The 20,999-nt window shown below is 35.6% G+C and overlaps 2 protein-coding genes across 3 annotated transcripts; one reads left to right on the top strand and one right to left on the bottom strand.

The window, feature by feature from the left end:
* Positions 1-3,392: 3,392 nt before the first annotated feature.
* Positions 3,393-12,437, bottom strand: anxa5b (annexin A5b). The gene is made up of 13 exons (XM_081360830.1): positions 12,237-12,437; positions 12,050-12,090; positions 8,660-8,744; positions 7,497-7,591; positions 7,211-7,324; positions 6,973-7,063; positions 6,708-6,787; positions 6,163-6,213; positions 5,462-5,555; positions 5,289-5,384; positions 4,958-5,016; positions 4,563-4,685; positions 3,393-4,467 (listed from the first exon to the last, which is right to left on the bottom strand). The coding sequence occupies exons 2-13, from the start codon at positions 12,050-12,052 to the stop codon at positions 4,405-4,407; spliced, it is 954 nt and encodes a 317-aa protein (XP_081216956.1). The 5' UTR covers positions 12,053-12,090; positions 12,237-12,437; the 3' UTR covers positions 3,393-4,404.
* Positions 12,438-16,978: 4,541 nt separating this feature from the next.
* On the top strand, positions 16,979-20,196 carry uchl1 (ubiquitin carboxyl-terminal esterase L1 (ubiquitin thiolesterase)). Of its 2 annotated transcripts, XM_081361797.1 has the most exons (9): positions 16,979-17,103; positions 17,217-17,228; positions 17,574-17,702; positions 17,924-18,059; positions 18,392-18,477; positions 18,999-19,046; positions 19,172-19,241; positions 19,357-19,415; positions 19,560-20,196. In XM_081361797.1, exons 1-9 carry the CDS (start codon positions 17,071-17,073, stop codon positions 19,641-19,643), a joined length of 657 nt encoding a protein of 218 aa, XP_081217923.1. In that variant the 5' UTR covers positions 16,979-17,070; the 3' UTR covers positions 19,644-20,196. The 2 variants fall into 2 exon arrangements, with proteins under 2 accessions (XP_081217923.1, XP_081217922.1); XM_081361796.1 differs by having other exon boundaries at positions 17,103-17,228.
* The last annotated feature ends 803 nt before the right edge of the window (positions 20,197-20,999 follow it).

Raw genomic sequence — 20,999 nt, 5'->3', positions numbered from 1 at the left:
TCATGTGAGAGAACGATTGATAAATCACCTGCGCGCTGCACCGGTCTCGTATCTCTCACGGAGGAGCTTCTTTAGAAGCATAAAAGGAGGAGCGACGGCAGTGAAGTCTAGAGAGGACCAGACCATTGTAGAATGATAAAATGTGGGTCAGGACTTGATTTTGGCATTTAGAATTTTAAATATTTTGTTTAGAAAGAACATTTGATCTACAAATGTATAATCTTTGGTAAACAGATAAAGGTAAACAGTTCGTCCAAGATAGAGGGCTCAAACTTAGGCGGTAAAGTAACCCAGGCTTTATAATTAATAAATGTAGGCTACACTAATATAAATTTAACAAAAGTCTAATATAAATACATTTATTAGAATGACCCAAGAACAAACATTTTGTGACTACTGGCCCACACATAGCGTACACAAGAACACGTGAGCATGTTTTTGATTGGCTGATATTATTGATCATATCATGTCCAACCAATAAGAAGTACCTAAAATCTGATAAGAGTTATTGTCGTTTTCCTCTATATCTTTCTCAATATTTATACTGTGCATACTTTACAGTTTGTGTGATTACACCACATTCCACTCCAACACACATACGTAATGTTTACACGGTTAATTGGTCAAAGATTACATCAATGTCATCATACAGTCAACACCAGAGGTTTTTGAATGATCCGTCTGCCAGTGACAGATCATAGTTCAAAAGTTCAGGGGTGATAAGATTTCAATATTTTTTAAAGAAGTCTCTCATCAAGGGTGCATTTATTTCAGAATTTTATTCAGAATTTAGACAAACATTTAGTGCAGTTAGATCATTAAATCTGGTGGTTAATGTTTTAAACTGTTAAGAATTTTTGAAAAACAATTAATCAAACTGAAACTATTACGGAATATTATCAATTGTTTTAATTTTAAAATACAGACGTTGGAGTTACATTTTATTTGTTTCAATAATAATAATATTATATATAATAATAATAAGATGGGTTTGTCATTTATAAGGAAGGACAAGGAAGAAGTTTTACATTGCAAGAAGTCGGAGGCCATGAATTAAATATTCAGGTGAATCTTAAAGCTGTACATAATACAGCTATAGACTCTTACAACATTTGGATAAATTCTATAATCTCTTCAAACCAAATGAACAAACAGTCAGACAGGAACACAGCGCACCTCTCACAGTATCAAATGCAGTTCAGTAGGTGTGTGTGTGTGTGTGTGTGTGTGTGTGTGTGTGTGTGTGAAGGGAACGTTCAAGTCTATTCAAGTTGCAGCTCAAACAGACCCAGGCATTCATTGGAATGGAAAAGACTCTTTGCACACACATTTTTTTGCAAATAGGTGTGTGTGTGTGTGTGTGTGTGTGTGTGTTCACTAGTAGAATATCTCTTCCATTCAAAGATCATGTTCTAACATGACTACTGTTGCACCTGGCCTCCGGAAGAGCTGAGAGATCAAAGTCGTACCATTTCCGTTAAGGGAGGGGTTTATCCTTATACAAACAAACACACACACACACACACACACACACACACACACACACACACACACACACACACACACACACACACACACACACACACACACACTCACACACACACACACATGAGGGCACAACTAAGGTTTCCACAAATATAAAGGCTAAATGTTTTATGAGACTGGTTACTATTGCTGTACACTCTTCTTCTTAAAAAAAGTTCTACATAGAACCTTATGGGTTCTTGACAATTGAATTTTAATTTTAAAGAACTCTATATGGCAAAAAGGTTTTATGCAAGAAGAAATGTCTTAAATGATTGCATATAATTTCATGATTAATGGGTCATTTACATTTTTTCCCCCCCAGTAAGAAAGTATGTTTACGTGCCACTTAATTCATGATACGTAATTAAAATACAATTTATAAATTAAAACTAAATCCATAAACTGATGGGAACCCCTAAAAGGTATATGATCCCGAAAGAAGCCTTTAAGGTTCTAGAGAACTTTTTTTTTCAGAAAGTGTAAACTGAAATGTTAAGGTAGTTAGTGAGCGTGAAAACATTTGTGTGTGTGTGTGTGTGTGTGTGTAAAATTGTTGAATATATAAAACATTGCTTAAACCTGAATCTTTGGGCTTCTTTATAACAGTGATGGGTTAGATATTTTTATGATAAACTTTATAAGGATTGCACTTTCACCTTTAAAAAGAAATGAGTAGGACTTTCTGTGTCTGTAATAGATTTTTCATATTTTCAGGCTTAATCTTAATCTTAATTTATCATGCGACTTCTTTCTTTCATTCACTCTCTCATAAACATATTGTTTGGTGGGCTTGGTTTAATATTCATTGTTCCTTTGTGTTGCTTGAGGTGGCCTGACAGTACCACCCCTGAATTCAGACAGTCCTATTGGCCGATATCCTGCTCTGAAGTCACACTGGCTCCTCTCTAATATTGTCTGAGGGTGCACTGACACATAAAGAGGATCATCATAACCATGAAACTTATTCTGTGGACAAATACTGAAGCAAACATATAACCAGAAGAATTAAATAATTACGTGTATCACCCCAGTTTCTTTGAAGACAGGTGTGAATAAAGCTTGTCTACACTTGCAGGACATTCTCCAATATGCTGAGAAGAATTACAAGCCAAATGTCAATTTTAATGGAAATGTATCTACCTAGCCAGGGGGTAAAGATGTGGCATTATATGATTACTTCACCAGTATAAACTTGCACAACAACAAGATCATTATTATAGCATATTATGTTTTCTAACGAGAAAAACAGTAATCATAAAACCAGTTCATTTAAATAACTACATGTATGTAGCCGCAAACTGGTAAGCATTAATCATCTAATTCCTTAATTATTTCACTCAGTAGGCTGCATTCTGTCAGCTCATTTTTTTACTATATCGCCTCCTTGTGGACAATACTGAAGCACACTAATTCATGGTATAAGCAATGAAATTAGTTTTTTTTTTCATGCTTCAATCGTCCACAAACGTTCAATTTTCACTGCTACAACGCAGCCTACAGCATCAAATAATAAAGTTTTAGCCTATTTGAATTTAACATCAATTTTAAATCTCTATTTTGTGCACCTGAACAGCACGTTTTAATCTTAACTTAATTTAGGATATTGTTTAATATACTCAGATATTCTTTTTAGTTCAAAAAGGATTGTTGTACCAGAATTATACACTCTCAGAAAAAATAAAAAAAAGTGGTCGCAGGGGTGGTGCCCCTTTCAAATAATACTAAAATGTATTAGGTACTAATAATGTACACTTCAGGTACTAATGTGTAGGCTACCTTTATGGTATAGGCCTACTAATATTGACCCTTTAGGGACAAATAATGTACAAAAGTGAAAAGGCACTGCCCCAGCGACAACTTTTGTACCTTTTGTTGGAGTTTAATGCATAAAAAAAAAAAAAAAAAAAATTTCAGTAGGTCATATCGTGCAGATTCTGACAACAGCTCAAGTCAGTCACATAGGAGATTGTCTGTTTGCTTTCTATTTCATGAGTTTATTGTGAACATTATGGCAATGAATATTAAAACATTTTAGTAGTAGCACCATTTTCTTCAGCTTTTAATGATCGTTGGACTCTAAATTAACTCTAAAGAGGACAAACTTTTTGCTAATCTTCATTTGCTGAGGGTAATTCTACATCACTGTGCTAATCACTGTCAATATGCTTAATCTAAAAGTCTTACATTGATGAAATAAACCTCTCAGTGAACCTATCCTCTCACTACCACAAATCTAGTTTAAAATATAGACAAAAAAGCTTAAACTTGCTAATAATGCCAATTATGAGACTAATGGTTATACATTACTATAAACTGACATGTTAAGGTAGTTAGTGAGCATACAAACAATAAATAAATGAAAAATTGTTGAATACATAGAAAATATTGCTTCATTGAGTACACCTGAATATTTGGTCTTCTTTATAATAGTGCTGAGTTAATAGACATTTTCATAATAAACTTTAAAAGGCTTGCATCTTCATCTTTCAAAAGAAAGGAGTAGGACTTTCTTTTTCTGTAACAGATTTCAAGTTTTAAGGCCAAATCAAGAAAAGTTTCTACATTTTTCTTTGATAATGGTAAAGAGAAGGGGTTTCATTTTTTTTAGCGTCTACTAAAATTATTTCTTACTCTAAATCTTTTACACATTTCAAGAAATATGAATGCCAAAATTCACTCATTTGAATTAGGTAATTCTGTGCTATGCAGAGCATCTTCACAGTTGGACAGGAGATCCTTCTATTGATTTGGAATGTCATGCTTTTGTAAATGGTCCTGAATTGGGTTCAGAAGGGGACTGACTGAGCCCTCGTCCCACAGAGCTGCCCCTGAGATGGGAGTCATGGGATCTGACCCAGGCAGAGAGGGCGGCAGGGCTTATGCATCATCACCGCCACACAGCAGCAGAAGGGCTTTACGGTAGTCACCTGCGGTATCACCCTGCAGTAACAGAAAAAGATGAGTAAGTTTACATTTCACTGACCTGGGTGAACAAGAAAATGTTAGAAGGTGTACACCTGCATGCATGAGCATACATTAATCATTTTGTGCAGGGAGGTTGCAAACTTCTTGCGGAATTCAACGCGTATGTCCAGCATGTCCACCTCACTGCGGCAAACCATGATCCTGATCAATGTCTGGTCATCGGTGCCTGCCCCCTACAGGATGAAACGAGAATTACATACAATATTTATTTTCAGCTTGTCGTCAACGCTACATTTTTCATTTAGTTTAACTTGATGTACTAAAATAATTAAAACTAAACTTGTAATAAAAAAAAAAAGACAAACACACAACAAAATTACAAAAACCTTTTTTATAATTTTTTTTTTAATGTTCTAATCAAAGAGATAAATATCAACCCAGAGACAAGTTGAGTTGCAAAATAGAATCATTCTTATTATTCACAAATATTGAAACACAAACTCACCTTCATGGCTTTGTAAAGGCTCTCCGCAAAATACCCCGGTAAACTGCGGGCACACTTCACTGATGAGACACAGAAGAGTGTTAAGAGACAAAACAGCCACACAGAGAGAAAACCCCCATGATTCTGAGTGCTGTATATGGGTGATTCTTAAGTTATACAAACTATTCTGTCCCCTAATATATGATTTTATAGACAAACTGTAAGGTATGGCCCCTCCCCAGACTTTTTAACTTCCCCTCTATAGTAAAATTATAAAATAAGGAAAATGTTATTTTGCACTTTCTAATAGGAACTTAATTGAGATCCATATCTCTGTGTGTGTGTGTCTTACCAACAGCCAGGAATACTTCTTGGAGGGTTCCTGAGGTCTCCCTCTGGATGCTCTCCTCTATCTCATACCCTGAGAGCTTTCTATACTCCTCGAACACTGCAGATTAACAGAAAACTAATGAATATACAAAAACAAACATAATTTCATTAACTCTGTGCATGTGTTGAACTGACCTTTCCTAAGGTGAGCACTACTACGGTTCCCCAGGATAGTGATGAACTGGCCTTCATCGGTTCCACACTTCTTTTCTCCTGCGGCAAACAGAGCCTACACACAAACAGTTTTTAAACTTCACAATGACAAACTGATAATACACACTACAAGCAATAGATGGCAGCATTTCACCTCGTTTTACATCAAGTCAAAAGATGCTTATTCAACATCCAAACTTTTATTAGAGAAAGACAATTTTGAACAGTTGTTTGCAAATATTTAGGGGTCGTTTACATGACACCGTTTCCAACTAAAAATGGAAAAACTTTTTATGCGTTTTGGCCGTTCATTGTGTTTTGAACAGTGTTTGAACGACAACAGTGTTTTGGCGTCCTGAAAACGCAAGCTTTAAAAAAATTGGGTTTCAAAGTGCAAGTTTTTGAAAACGGTGACGTCATGCGCATTGCGTTTTACATGTTCAGTCTATAGACACGTAATGCTTCTTTACAAAGTGACACCAACTGGCCTGGCATGCATAACACAGCGTTTTTAGTCGTTTCCGTATCCTACTGAACAGGGATCGTTTTTACAATGTTGTCATCTGTACGCAAAAAAGGAAAAGGAACATCTTTTCCATTTTTAGTAGGCTACATCATTGTCTTATATACACTCTTAGTTGCACTGGACTTAATAGCAACAAAACTTGCATAAACAAACTTACCTGAGCATCACTTTGGATGAGGTTCTCTTGTATACCCTGCTGTCTGCTGGCCTATGGATAAATCATTTAATAGCAAATAAATTAATTGTAATACTAAGACAAAACAATGGGATAATTCACCCAAAAATGAAAAATTCTGTCATCATTTACTCACCTTTAATTTGTTCAAAACCTGTATGAATTTCTTTCTTTTGCTGAACACAAAAGATTATATTGTGAAGAATATCAGGAAACAATTTTTTTTCTTTTCACTGTGGAAGTCAATGGGGTCCATCAACCGTTTGGTAAACAACATTCTTCAAAATATCTTCTTTAGTGTTCAGCAGAAGAAAGAAATCCATACAGGTTTGGAACAACTTGAGGGTGAGTTAATGATGACAGAATTTTAATTTTTGGGTGAACTATCCCTTTAAGTCTATGTCTTTTTACAGTGGGTTGAATTTCCAGTCTTACTTTATAATAATTATTTTCATATACAGATAAATTATTGTTAATTGACATCTTGTATTTTCATTTTTAAAAAAGATTTTTAATAGACTGCGTACTTGTAGCAAAACAACCAGCATCCTCTCGAAATGACCTGCAGTGTCACCAGTCACATCTTTCTCCAGTTCATCTTTATGCTCTATAATGCACATATAGACATTATCAAGACTAAAGACAGCGGCATTCAGCAGCACATATTGCACAACTGGCAATTATTAAAAATGTATAGTAAAATAATATGTATAATAAAAGTATAAATAACTAAGAACAAGAATACTAAAAAGTCAAAGACGTATAATACATAACCCACACAAACACAGTTACCTTGCTTGTATAAACTTTTGATCTCGTTGATTTCATTGGCTGATCTAGATGCCAAGATCTCAATCAACACTTTCTCATCTGTGCCTGCTCCCTAAAACAAATGCAAGGTACAGATATACATCTCTCGATAAAATATAATGAAATTGTATAACAGTGTATTTTGCAAGTGTTAATGTCAACAATCATGAATATTAGAATTCTTAAAATGATTGACCTCCCAATAATTATTGATATGTACCTTAATAGCATTCCGCAGAGATGTGACATCAAACATGATGGGAGGAGTCATCAGAGCTACTATCAGAGACTCAAACTTCCCGGTGAGCTCGGACTTCAAATTATCCACCAAATCCTGAACAGAAAAAAGAAATGTATATTTTTAAGATTTTAAATATATATGTATATGTGTGTCTGTGTATATATACAGCATCTATTCATAACCAGCATCTATTCAAATAAAACACTAAGATGTCCAGTGCAATTTTAATTTTTAAACATAATTTATGCTAATGCTGTTACTGTACCGTTCCATGCAGAGTTTTGAATGCAGCTTTGATTTCTTGGCGCTGTGCATTACTGCGTGCTGTCACCAGCTTGAGAATAGCATCCTCATCGGTGCCTGAGTAAAAATAATAATAATAACATTGATTACCATTACTTTATTCTTTGACATAATGAGAAGACTGATACCCATCTCTTAAACCCAGATGCAACATTCTCTGAGAATTCATTTATGAGAAACAAATAAACTGATTAAACAAGTAAAACTTATTAATTAACGTCTAAATACAAATGCATCCATACACATAGTGGAGCGGCTAAGTGATATAATCGTTCAGTTTATGATACAAGCGTGAAAATTGGCATGAGCAGTCTCCATGGGTCACTTGACAAGAAAATTGTCCGAGCCACTTGAAATTTCAAGATTTTTCATTTTTCAAGATGGCCGACACCTTAGTGGAGCAGTTAAGTGATATAGTGGTTTATTTGGTGATACAAAGATGAAAATTGGCATGAGCAGTCTCTGATGGTCACTAGACAATAAGCCACCCACAGCTACTTGAAATTTCAAGATGGCGGCCATTTTTCAAGATGGCCACCTCCTTAGTGGAGCAATTAGGCTCATGGCAATTTTCATGCTTGTATCAACAACTAAATGATTTCTTAAGCCTAATTGCTCCACTAAGGTGGTGGCCATCTTGAAAAATGGCCGCCATCTTGAAATTTCAAGTAGCTGTAGGTGGCTTATTGTCAAGTGACCCACAGAGACTGCTCATGCCAATTTTCATGCTTGTATCACCAAATAAACCACTATATCACTTAACTGCTCCACTAAGGTGTCGGCCATCTTGAAAAATGGCCGCCATCTTGAAATTTCAAGTGGCTCGGACAATTTTCTTGTCAAGTGACCCATGGAGACTGCTCATGCCAATTTTCACGCTTGTATCATAAACTGAACGATTCTGCCAAACATAAGCACTTAGCCGCTCCACTAACAGCCTTGATTAGCCAAATAATAATAAATTACACTAAACATGTAAAATCTCTCCTCTTTTACGGCATTACAGATTACAGTTATACTGGTTCTATAGATATAATACTATGTTATTCCATAACAGTCATTAATTTGAAGGTGTACTGATCTTTAATGTGTCAAATTGGCATTTAATATGTTAGTCAAACTCACCAATTCCTTTCATGGCCTTGTAGAGAACCTCAGCATCGTTATTGGCATTGAATCCACTGTGGGGCTTCACTGTTCCTCTGCCAGCCTAAAACAATTAGAAACACAACATTTTAGTTGCATGTTCTCTTTTCTGGAGTATGTATTTATTTCACTTCAGGAACTTCAGTAATCTATGAATCATGACCACACCCTTATTTCCTCTGCAGCCGAAGGTCTGTCTCTTTAAGAAGCTGTGCATTTAACTTTTACATGCAGTGGTTTTCCACATGGAAACTTTGAGCGTCTACCACAAAAAGTATGTGTGGGGGGAGGCAAGGGAATGACACCAGAATACTGGATGTGGACATACAAATGAGTCATATAATACCACAGTCTATAAATTAATTTGACATTGTTTTATACGTTCAAAAAGTAAAGTTAAGATCTGTATTATGTTTGTGACCTAAGACAGATGTTATTGACCACTCAAATTGAGGAAGTTATGCAAGATCCCAGAAACGGTCTTCAAACATCAGCTGATGTAACCAAAGATCTTGCTGATCGTATGATCTTTTGGGTAAATCACATACTTTTTAAATCGTTTACATAATAAACTTGAAAGAAGACAACACTCCAACCGTGTCTGTTTGTGGGTCAAAGAAGTCACAGGAAAAGATACAAGCACAGACACGGGCACACTGGTTTATTCATATCTCAGTTAAGCCCCCAGGGTGACAACCACACTACTGACAACACAATTACACTCTAAAGCCTTTTTCTAAACCTCACTGTATCAGTGGAAGCACAGAACATACTGCAAATCCATTTATTATGGCTTTTCGTCTATGTAGTTATTGTTTTACCCCCATTAAATCCTACAAGACATAGGCTGCATCCTGAAATCTCATACTTCCCTAATATATTGGCAAAATCAGTATGTGAAAAGAGTAGCATGTCTGAAGTCACAATATTCATAAAACAGTAGTTGAAAAGTACCCGTATGACTTACTACTTCTGGTGAGATTCGGAAGAGCGCATAATTGACACTTTACTATCCCATGAGGCCACACGAGTGGATTTATTAATGGTAGTGAAGCAACGCAACTGTCACTAGTAGGTCACATGACGATTGTAGTACATCCAGATTACATTTATACTTCATATTCATATTATACAAAACATACTTTTTAGTGGTCGTTAAGTAATACGTTATTCAAAAGTATGTAATTTTGGATGCAGCCATAGACTGTATGCGCCAAGGCTATGATATGAGGTCAAAAGCAGTTAAATTCCCAGACATTGTCCGATAATCAATGTTAACATGCTTATTATGAATAAACTGGCAAGTCTAAATCAGCTGCTGTCTATTACACAGCTGTTTTTATAAGTCTTGCCAATTACTACTCACAGCCTTTTTTATTAGATAGCCTAAACGAAATTACATTTCGTTGTTTCGGAGAGGATATGTATTGTTCGTCTCGAGCCATATTGTTAATGGAATAAAGGAATGTGCTGAATATCCAGGCTTGAATGCTTTCTGTGGTTATCTAAGAATGTGGAGCGCCAGCTACCGATGTGTGATAGCAACATCATGCGTTACATATTTATTCTGTGCAAAACAAGCATTTAAGGAAGAACTTGCAGATTCTTGAGACACGGGATAGCAATCTTTCTTGACATCAAATGTACCTTTTTTTTTTTACTCAAATTTCACACCCGTGTCCCTACTTTTGTCAACGCTGAGATATTCACCACAAAACTTGTCAATCTGCCTTCAACCTGAAGCTTCCCTTTTTGATATTTCATCTGAAAATAATTTATTATTTCAAAATTGTCTGATTTTTTTTTTTTACATTTTAGTTATGTTGCTGATGCTTTCCATTTCACAACCACGACAACATAATATAAGATCATTTTACTTTATTTAGTTAAAAATGTCAAACCATTTTAATTTCACATAATGGGTACTGCATTTAATACATAAGTGATGTGCAAAATATGTTTGTTTTTTTGTAAACGAGATTCCATATGACTGTGGTGACAATTCAATAGATGAAGCTGAAAGTCAAGTGGAAACTATTCTGTAGTTTCCATTCATTGAAGTGAATGCTAATTTATATTAAACCTTTTACAAAATATAAGAGGGGCATTGCACCAAAATATAGCTGTATAGCTCTTAAATTGTTAAACGGATTATTCCAATTCCTTAAACATAAGGCCTTTTTTTGTCCCAGTACTCAAGACTCAGTGTGCTGTCATTTAGTGTCATGTTACTCAGCCTCTCTCCATACAATAGAGTGAACAAATTTGACATCCAAATATATGGAAACGAAAGCAATATTAATTTACCTACAGCATCTAGAGCCCGAGTGTTTTCTAGTCCCCTTTTAACAGCTGTAAATAACTCATTTACAAAGCAACTGCAGCTCTCACTGTGTGCACACCTGGTATTAAAGGGATAGTTCACCCAAAAATAAAAATGTTCTCATTGTGTTGTTCCAAAGGTGTATGAGTTTCTTTCTTCTGTTGAACATAAAATACCAAAATTAAAAAAAAAAAAAATGTTGGTAAACAGACAGTTCACTGCACCCAATGACTTTCATAGTATTTTTTTTCCTACTATGGAATTCAATAGGTGCTGTCAACTGTCATGTTACCAACATTTTTTTAAATATCTTATTTTGTGTTCAACAGAAGAAAGAAACTCATACACCTTATTATAATATATAATAACATGAGGGTAAGTAATGACAACATTTTCATTTTTGGGTGAACTATTGCTTTAATTATATTCTGGTTATGTTCATATTGTAAGTAAGGAAAAGTATGACATTCAAAAACCAAGATAATAACATAGTATCTAAACATTACATTACCGAGTTTATGAAATATTATTATTATGCTCCACGTCGTAGGAAACAATCTATCAGTTTACTTTAACTCAGCTGAACAAGGGTGAATTAGGAAACAGAGGAGAGAGGATAGAAGAGAGGAGAAACAGAGAGAGACAGACAGGAACGCCCATTGGGTCGTTTAGCCCACACGAATGAGTCATAGTAGCTCTCGTTTACAACAATTTTGTTTCTTTCTAACATCACTTGTTTTTGGAAAAAAAAGTTGTAGTAGATAGTTAGATACGGTTTCCAAAAAACAACTTAGACTACTCCCAAAATGTGTCGCCTATATTGTTGGATAATGAGGAAGCATCGTTTTAGGCTACTCTGTAAGTAATACAACACGAGTAAACGGACTTAAATGGATGGGCGTCGACATATGAACTGTCGAAAGTTTATACTGTTCTCAAAAGAATATTGAATATCTTCAGAAATACAGGCGTTGAACTTAATAGCGTATATGTGATACAAATGTTATAGACTTTTATTACAACAATAGCCTAAACAGATAACTTACCATGTTTGAGATTTGCGTAGCCTACTTCAAAGTGCTCGAAGCTAAAGAAATAAACGACAAAATAGTTCAGTAACAAACAATAACATGTGAATATTATCAAATACATAAAGTGATTATGAAATAATTTAAATCAGTGTCACACGCTGGAATGTTTGCAGACAGGTAGGTCCTGCCTGAACTCACTTACCGTGAGAAGAGTTTCAGTTTAAACCCAGACGACTGCAGTACAGACCGAAGCAGCAGCAGGAATGAGGAATAAAGATGAAGAAGTAGGAGGATTAAACTCGACTACGATGCGTTGAGCCACACCTTGGCAAAAAAAGCCAATCGCTGGGACTTATGGGTAGTGGTGTTTTTGCTTTCGCCTTATAGGCTATTTCAACAACATATCTGTGCACACGAAAGCAACGTATCACTTCTGGAGCAGGCATTACATAAGAACATAGAATGTAAGCATTTATTAAACACTTATAAACATCATCTTTTGCCATCCAGGATGCTATATGGTTTTTGAAATTTGATGTGATGATGGTCCCCCACCCTGTTGGTCAACAAACGTCCAGGTGCTCTCATTGTATAAGACAAACAGAGAAAAACTATTTGCCAAGCAACATATTAAGACTAATCAAACACACAAAGATGGGTGTCACATTACACTAATCTACCATTTTATTTGGAAAGTAACTCATTGTTGATTTCCACATGGATGCATGCAAGACTTGCTGATCAAATTTCAATCCCAAGCATAAATGTAACTAGAGGGCCTTGGCAATGAATTAAAACATACAGCCTAGACATGATATTATTGTTCTGGTTTTATTATTATTATTATTATTATTTTTTTTTTTTTAGGTTAGGCCTAATGTGCCAAATCAATAATTTGATAGACGATTACATGCAATTACAGTAAATTGGGGATTGGAGGTTTCAAGCTTGAAAAAGGACACAAAAAAGCATCATAAAAGTGGCATATAAAACTTGTCTATATGCTTTCTGTGATGAAATTGTTAATCATTGCGAATAGATCATTGCTTTGGGCCCTGTACATTTAAAAAATTGTTGTGGGCCCCCACCTTTCACCAGCTGCCCTGGTCAGTTGTTGAGATTTTCAGTGAATCACTTCTGAAAGCTTGGAATATACAGTTGCAATCAGAATGATTCAACAACCCCTTGACCTGCAAGACATTTTATTGCAGAGAACAACATTTTATGAAAACAATTTGACAAAGGGATCAGTAAACTAGTATAGAATGTTTATTAATACACATTTGAGTGATTCTAAAAATGTAAAGTTGATTAAAAAAAGAAACACCAAATCAAATTGGCTCTAAACATTCATGCACAAAATTATTCAACCCCCAAAAGTCCAATTTTGTGCAGAAACATTTATTCTTTATAACCTCCAATAAATGCTGCCTGTAAGTGCTTAGAAGCTTCTGTCACCTCTCTACTGCAATCTTGGCCCATTCCTCACTTGAAAAATCTTCCAGTCCAGATCATTGATAATCTTTGGTTTTCACATTACCACTGTTTTCTTCAAATTCCACCAAATATTTTCAATGAGATTTAAATAGAAAGACTGTACAGGCCACTCAAGAACATTCTACGACTGATCCCTGAACCAGGCTCAAGTAGATCTGGATGTATATTTTGGGATGGCTGTCCTGCAGGAAAGTCCATTGATCATCAAGCTTCAGTCTCTGTGCCGAAGGCATCACCATCTTTTCCAAAATGGGTTGATACTTTAAAGAATTCATGATGTTCTTCATACAGTCAAGATTTCCACTTCCTGCAACAGCAAAGTACCCCCATAACAAGACTGGACCATCTCCAATTTTGACCACGGAGAAGGTGTTCTTCTGCTCATGAGCTTTGCCTTTTTTGCACCAGACATAACGCTGATCCATGGGTCCAAAAAGTTCAATTTTGTTCACATCACTCCATTGAACATTCTTCCAGAACTCCACAGGAGTTTTCTATCGAAATTAATTTTAACATAATATTCAAGTAGGCTATTTATGTTCTTCTTGGTCAAGAGTGGTATTTGGCAAGATGTACCAACATGATGGCCATGCGGGTCTAGTGTTCTTATATAATCTGCATTGAAATGTTTTTCACCCTCCTTTCATCAGGTCCTCTTGTAAGTCTTTAGCAGTAAATTGAGGGTTTTTCTCAGTTGCTCTGGTCAAACATTTTATTCCCCTTAATGATGTTGTGCTTTTTCTTCAACACCCTCAAAGGTTTTCTGGTACAACAAAATTTAAACTTATGAATAAGGCAGACAGCTGTGTCTCTACTTTTAGGGGCAGTTTCCCAGACAGAGATTAAGCCTATAGTCCTAGACTAAATTGGCCCTTTAAACAAGACTAACAGAAATCTGCTTTCTTTGTAATGGCTTTAAATCCATTAAAAGTCCTAGCTTTAGTTTAGTCCAGAGTTTAATGAACTGATTTCCATGGAGGAAGACTAGAGCTAGGCTTAAATTGAGGTTTAAATACAGGAGGCAGGTTTAACTTCAGATTAGCATTGTGTTTCAAAGAAGACATGTATTACTTGGATATATATATATATATATATATATATATATATATATATATATATATATATAGTATATTGAAGAGTTCAGATGCAAAAGCCTCTAAGTGCCATCTGAAATTTTCTTCTAGAATGATCATTTTTATCAAGCTCGTATATTTAAGTTCAGTAATTTCACTTAAATGGCAATGAAAATGACATATTAGTTGTCATTTAAGTAAAATTAATGGACTTAAATATACAAGCTTGATAAAAATGATCATTCTAAGAAAATTTCATATAATTTCATAAATTTCATATAATTTCATTATATATATACTTCACTTGATGTTTTCATTTTGAAATATTTAAAAAATCTAGTAACCCAGTCGATACAGGACTTTCACTTCCCATCATGCTTTGCACAGGGCTGAATTGGGGGAGAAATTTTTGAAATAAAGTGATATTTTATTGCTTTTTTTTAGCAAGATGAGAAAACGGAGAGACTTGTTAATGTTTAATGCTTTATTATGTTGGTATTTAAAAGTTTCTTTTATTTTAGTATATTTGGGGGGTGACCATTGTGGTGAAGTGCTGCTTCTAGACTACCAACATTGAACACCACATGTGTAAAGAAAAGATATATTAAGTTTTGTATGTAAATCAAAGGAATATTCAAAAAGCATTAGTTGAATTTGAAGGATTATTTGAATAATTAATTTGAAATGAAAACCATTTATTTTCTTGTAGTATATGGTTGATTATATATATATATACATACACATACATATATATATAAAATTACAAACAGATTTCCAGGCTTTTCTTTTATTCCACAGCTGATGTGTGCAGTTTATTTAACTTGCTTAGTATTATTTTTTTATTGCAGTCTTTTTCTGATGTCATTGTTTTTCTTGGATTTTCAGTTCCATGCAATTTTAAGATTTTTTTGGTTCATTCCATGTTTTATAGGTAACCTCTGTCATGCTAATTCAGATTAGCACAGTTGGTTTTAAATGAATCTTATTTTAGTTCAGGACTCCATAGTCCAGGTGTAACTAATCTGTACTTAATCTGTGTTACAGAAAGCCATTTTTTAAGACACGATTAACTAGATTAAGGCCTACTCCTGTCTTATTTTAAACCCTGTCCGGGAAACCGCCCCTTGGTGTTTTGGAAATCTTGTAGCCATAGACTTTCTAATGTAATAAAACAATTTGTTAACTTTTGCGAGAGCTCTTTTTGACTTGGCCATATTTGCTACTCAGCTTTAGCTCATGCATGGGCTAAATGTATGTTGAAACAGCGCAATTCAGTTAAGTCAAGCAAATTCAGTTTTGGTATAGAATTTCCAAAAGGCTTCATTGAGTTTTAACACAATTTTGTACCATACAATAATAACTAAGTGACTTAAAAACAGCAGCGTTGAATAGGTGTTGAATAATTTAGTTTTATTACAAAAAGTCTTATTGGCATTAGCACTTTTACTTTGCCATTAAACTGTTATAGATAAATTTTAGAAACAAAAAACAAAACTCTGTCAAAGCTTACATTATTAGTCTCTGGGGAGTTAAATAATTTTGAGTGCAACTCAATCAAGTTTATGCTTTTATGGTGTTCTTTTGTCTTTTTTGTCATTCAGTCCTCATTCTCTTTCAAGAGAGGTTAGGATATATTTTTTCAAAAAGTCATCTTTTCTTGTCCACTAAAGAAAGAAAATTGTATGGGTTTGGAACAATATGAGGGTGAGCAAATAGCCAGAAATGACATTTTTGGATGAAATACTGTAATTAAAAGGGGCAACATGATTATGCCAGTTTACAGGGCATAGCCTTATAGCCTTTATTAATTATGTAACTCATAGGCCTACTTTGAGTGTGTAAACTGAATTTCATAGACAAAAACATGCTTGACAGTATATAGGCCTATAAACCCACTTCAAATTGACATTTAAAACATTCCAGAAAGTGCAAGTCATCAGTTGTAATTTCAGCTGATCCACTCAGGTCAAATGGAGTGTTGTGAATGCAGAGTTAAAATGATAGTCTTTTGGTTCTGATTTACGCAGCTTGAGTCATTAAGAGCACCTACTACATTTTTCCACTTTTTAAAATAATCTAAATCTACAGTAAAATGTAATTGTTTCTGTTTTTAATCAAATGTTTCATCAGAGCTGGAAAACACTGGTAGCTTCCAGAATCGACCGATGGCGGACCGACCTATTGCTGGAGAATCTGAACCAACTTTTTCCGTTATTCTCTCTTTCGTGTGGCGTTGCCTTTTGTTAGATACACTAAATATACAGAAAAGGTTCACTGCCGGTGTAAATATGTGTGCCAGTAGTACATAAATAGCACGAGTATCTGAGCGGACACCCCTCTGGTCTGTGTAAATGGAATATGACCGGTCGCATATATGATCCTCGTGCTCCCCCAGCAGGGTTTGTGTTTTCTCGGGCGACGCCTTTCAGAACTCTTGAGGAGTGACACCCACGAACGTCTGCGATCATGGAGTGGAAACCGATGGAAATAAACCCGGAGGTTTAACGCTATGTCATGATTTAGCCACGCTAGCCAATCTGTTTGTCGTGCATGCTTTCGCTTTCTCTGGTATGATTGTAGCCGACATATTTGTGCGTTTCTATTGGTTTCAGATGCTGAATAAGGTACGTTTGCTGAGTCATAAGATGAGATGATGATGATGATGATGAGACTGTCTGTGGCGTCTGGGGCTGAACTGTGAAGGACCCGAATTTGAAATGAAAGGGCGTGGGCTCACCCACATTACCTATGCACGAAAACAATAACACGCAGAATTTCTAAATGCATGCTTTACGCAATGACTTGTAATTTTGTATAATACCACAATTCAGTTTGTCGTTTATAAACAATCGACAATGAAATCCCCTCCCTCATTACAAACTTGGAATATTTAAGACCGCTTATTTTATATGGAAATAACGGGTCTCGCGGTGTGATTTTTTTTTTGTAAACCTTTTTTCTGTATCTAGGTATTGAGTAAGTTGGGTGTGGGCTCGAGTTGGCGTTTTGTGGATGTTTTGGGTCTGGAGGATGAGTCTTTGTCAGGGGTGCCATCACCCTGCTGTGCCATGATGCTGCTCTTCCCTTTAACGCAACAGGTACGTACGTACGGACGCACGCACATGATGAGCGCGCACACAATGCATTACATTAAACGCGGGCGTGGTCATTTCTCACTTAAGACAATTTGTGTTGCTCAATCTTAATAGTTTTATTATAGGAAGGAAATGAAAGTTGTCACTTTAGTTTAATTTAAACTCACAGAATGAATCATATAGGCTACTTAACTTTTTAACCCACATCCTCTTCTTCCTTTTAGCATGAGGACTTTCGTTCCAAACAGTCTGTTGATGACACTAAATGTGTTTATTTTCTGAAACAAACTGTGGTCAACTCCTGTGGAACTGTGGGATTGGTACATGCTGTGGCCAACAACCAGGACAGTATTGAATTTGGTCAGTGGTGCCATGAACATCTGCTCATACACAAGATGCTTATTGATGCAGAATAGATCTGATGGCCTTGTTGATTTTAAAAATATTACATTTAACTTATCTTTTGAAAATTTGACTGGCTAAATAAATCAAACCAAAGAGGTTTTGATTCCTTAACCAGGTTAATCCAAAGTGCAACACATTTCATATGCATCGTTAAAGCTAAAACAGTTTATTAAAATATAAATCAGTCATATGGCACAGTTTAGGTTGTTATGGAGAGGCAGATTCAAGACTTAACATTTTTGGAATTTGAAAAAAAAAAAAAAAATTCTTCTCCCCACCATCTATAGACAATAACTCTACACTGAAGAAGTTTCTCAAAGCCACCTCAGGGATGTCTGCTGCAGAAAGAGCCAAAGAACTTGAGCAAAATAAGGTATTGTAAGCATTCATTAAAAGTTGAGCCACACAAAACGTGATTTGCCAAAAACCAAGATTAAGTCAGAAATATCACAAAGTTCATGTGACGTTTTCATTTTTGTGCAGTATTCAATACCACCAGTAGATGGTACTATTGTATTATATTCCATGTTTTTTTTGTTTTGTTTAAAGTCACCATGAAATCAAAATTGATCGTTCTTATTTATGGAATATTGTAGTATCTATTATAATGACTTTACATGTGCCCTTGTAATTTTTAATCAAAATAACTTCCAACTCCCTCTTGCAACATCTCTTCTCTCTCTGATAATGTGTTCTGGTGTGAGTGTCAGACAATCTGTCACTCGCATGAGATCACCGCAATAACAAACCACAACTGAGTTTCACTAGGATATACGCCACAATAGAGAAAAGTCTATTTAATTTTCCGTTTCATACTGACTTTAATTAAAATGCATTCAGGCTTGATTTCTGTTTTTAAAATGAAGTTAATGTACTAGTTACAATTTTATTCAGGACATCCAGGAAACTCATGATGCAGTTGCTAACGAAGGAGAGTGTCGGGTAAGAAAAAACAACTGACAATATAGCACATATACTATAATACAAGTACTAAGTAATGATGTCAACTTTTTTTTTTTTTTTTTTTCTCTCTTTTTTTTTTTTTTCTATATCTCTTATCATAACAGCCAGAGGCAGATGAAGTCAACTTCCATTTCATTACATTTGTCAATGTAAATGGTCAGCTTTATGAGCTGGGTAAGTGGATGACATGTATTGTGTTGTAGTGTTTCATTGGCCAATGACTTTCATTTTAAGTATAAACTCTTTTTAAAATGTCTGAGATGAAAAAGTGGGTGTTTTGTCAAATCAGATGGCAGAATTGATGGACCTGTGAGTCATGGACCCACAAAACCAGAAAGCTTTGTCATGGTAAGGACACATTTTCCTAGGAATGGCCTTTTGTACTTAATGATAACTGCAATCATATTTTCTCTTATGAACCGTAATTACGGTCAAAACTGTAGATTTAGAGCATCTAAAACAATGAGTCCTTTTCCCATTTCATCTCTCTAGGATGCAGCAAGGGTGTGCCGTGAGTTTACAGAGCGGGAGAAAGGGGAGGTGCGTTTCTCTGCTGTGGCTCTCTGCAAGGCCTGAGAGGAAACAGACCACTAAGCTTGAACCATGAGCAAAACCCTTCAACCACTTTACTATACAGAGCACAGAAACCAAACCTGTACCTTCCCTTCATACATGCTACACAAACTGCCTGTCTGACTGTGAATTAATGTAATTTCCTATTTATTCTAATTTAGTTTTGTCTCTTGAATCAATCTACAACTAACTATGCTCTCTGTAAACATCAGTGTTAATTAGCTTTTGTTGATGTACCTTTAGTTCTAATGTTTTGGGCACTTTTTGGAGGGGCAAAATTTCGCAGAAATGTGATGTTCACTTAAGCTTGGAGGTATATGTGCAAAATAAATAGAAGACAGAGAAGGGTTTTCTGCTTCTGTGTGTAGTATTGTCATTACATGCTGGAACTCTGACATCACTAATTAACATTAATCACTAAACTTTGCATTTAGACAATACCATATGTAGTTGCTGAATATTGAGTGGTGTATGTAGTTTATTTGAGATGTTTGTGTATATAGACTTAAGTTGTAATTTAAATTATTCACCCCCCGTTGCAAATCAGGTTTATTGGCAAAATGTACTGACTTTCAGCTGTGTGCAAAGAACAAACTAATTGAAATGGCTCAACAAATGTTTCAAGTGGTTTCCCCAAATTCAACTGAAAATGACTTTTGCAGTCTCAAAATTATTCAACCCCTTCATAGCAAGCATTTTTAGGTACTATACGGTTATCCGGACCACACCTGACCACAACCGCTCTTGGTTGGTCGTAACCCCAGTGACGGGTAGGTTTAGGGGCGGGGTTGGGGTAGGTCATCACATGTGGTCCGGTTAACCGTATAGTACCCATTTTTAGTACTTTGAGGAACTCCCTTTTGCTGTTATGATCTGCTGCAAAAGAGATGTGTAACCTGACACCAGCTTCTGGCAGCGTTTCTGATGAATCTTAACCCATGAGCAATGGCTTCCGGTTCAGTAACATTCTTGGGTTTACGTGCTTCAACCGCCACCTTCAAATCCCAACAGAGATTTTTTTTTTTTTTATGAGTCTTCGATTTAAGTCAGGTGACTGATAGCCACTGTAGAATCTTCCAGAACTTCTGAAACCAATCCTTGGTGGAATTTAAGGTATGCTCGGGATCATTGTCCTGTTGGAAGTTCCAATGGCGCCCAAGCTTATGCTTCCTCACTCACGACATGTTTTCTCCAAGGATTTTCTGATACTTCAATGTATCCATCTTACCTTCCACATGCTGCAGGTTCCAGTGCCAGAGGATGCAAAGCAGACCCAGAGCATCACCACTATACTTAATTGTAGACAGTGTTCTTTTCATCATATGCTTAATTCTTCTTCCTCCAGACATACCACTGATC

Source organism: Scardinius erythrophthalmus (genome assembly GCF_964197995.2).
Source record: "Scardinius erythrophthalmus genome assembly, chromosome: 3".
Taxonomy (NCBI): Eukaryota; Metazoa; Chordata; class Actinopteri; order Cypriniformes; family Leuciscidae; genus Scardinius; species Scardinius erythrophthalmus.
The sequence above is the reverse complement of the archived record's forward strand: the minus strand, read 5'-3'. Positions and strand labels throughout refer to the sequence as shown.

Bases quoted from the DNA above. Each gene is read 5' to 3' on its own strand.
- anxa5b (XM_081360830.1), bottom strand. The intron at 7,592-8,659 runs GTGAGTTTGACT...ATTTTTACTCAG, and splicing joins CAAGGCCATGAAAGGAATTG to GCACCGATGAGGATGCTATT. The intron at 4,686-4,957 runs GTGAGTTTGTGT...TTCATCCTGTAG, and splicing joins GCCTTTACAAAGCCATGAAG to GGGGCAGGCACCGATGACCA.
- uchl1 (XM_081361796.1), top strand. From the start codon at position 17,175: ATGATTGTAGCCGACATATTTGTGCGTTTCTATTGGTTTCAGATGCTG. The intron at 17,229-17,573 runs GTACGTTTGCTG...TTCTGTATCTAG, and splicing joins GGTTTCAGATGCTGAATAAG to GTATTGAGTAAGTTGGGTGT. The intron at 18,478-18,998 runs GTATTGTAAGCA...AATTTTATTCAG, and splicing joins AAGAACTTGAGCAAAATAAG to GACATCCAGGAAACTCATGA.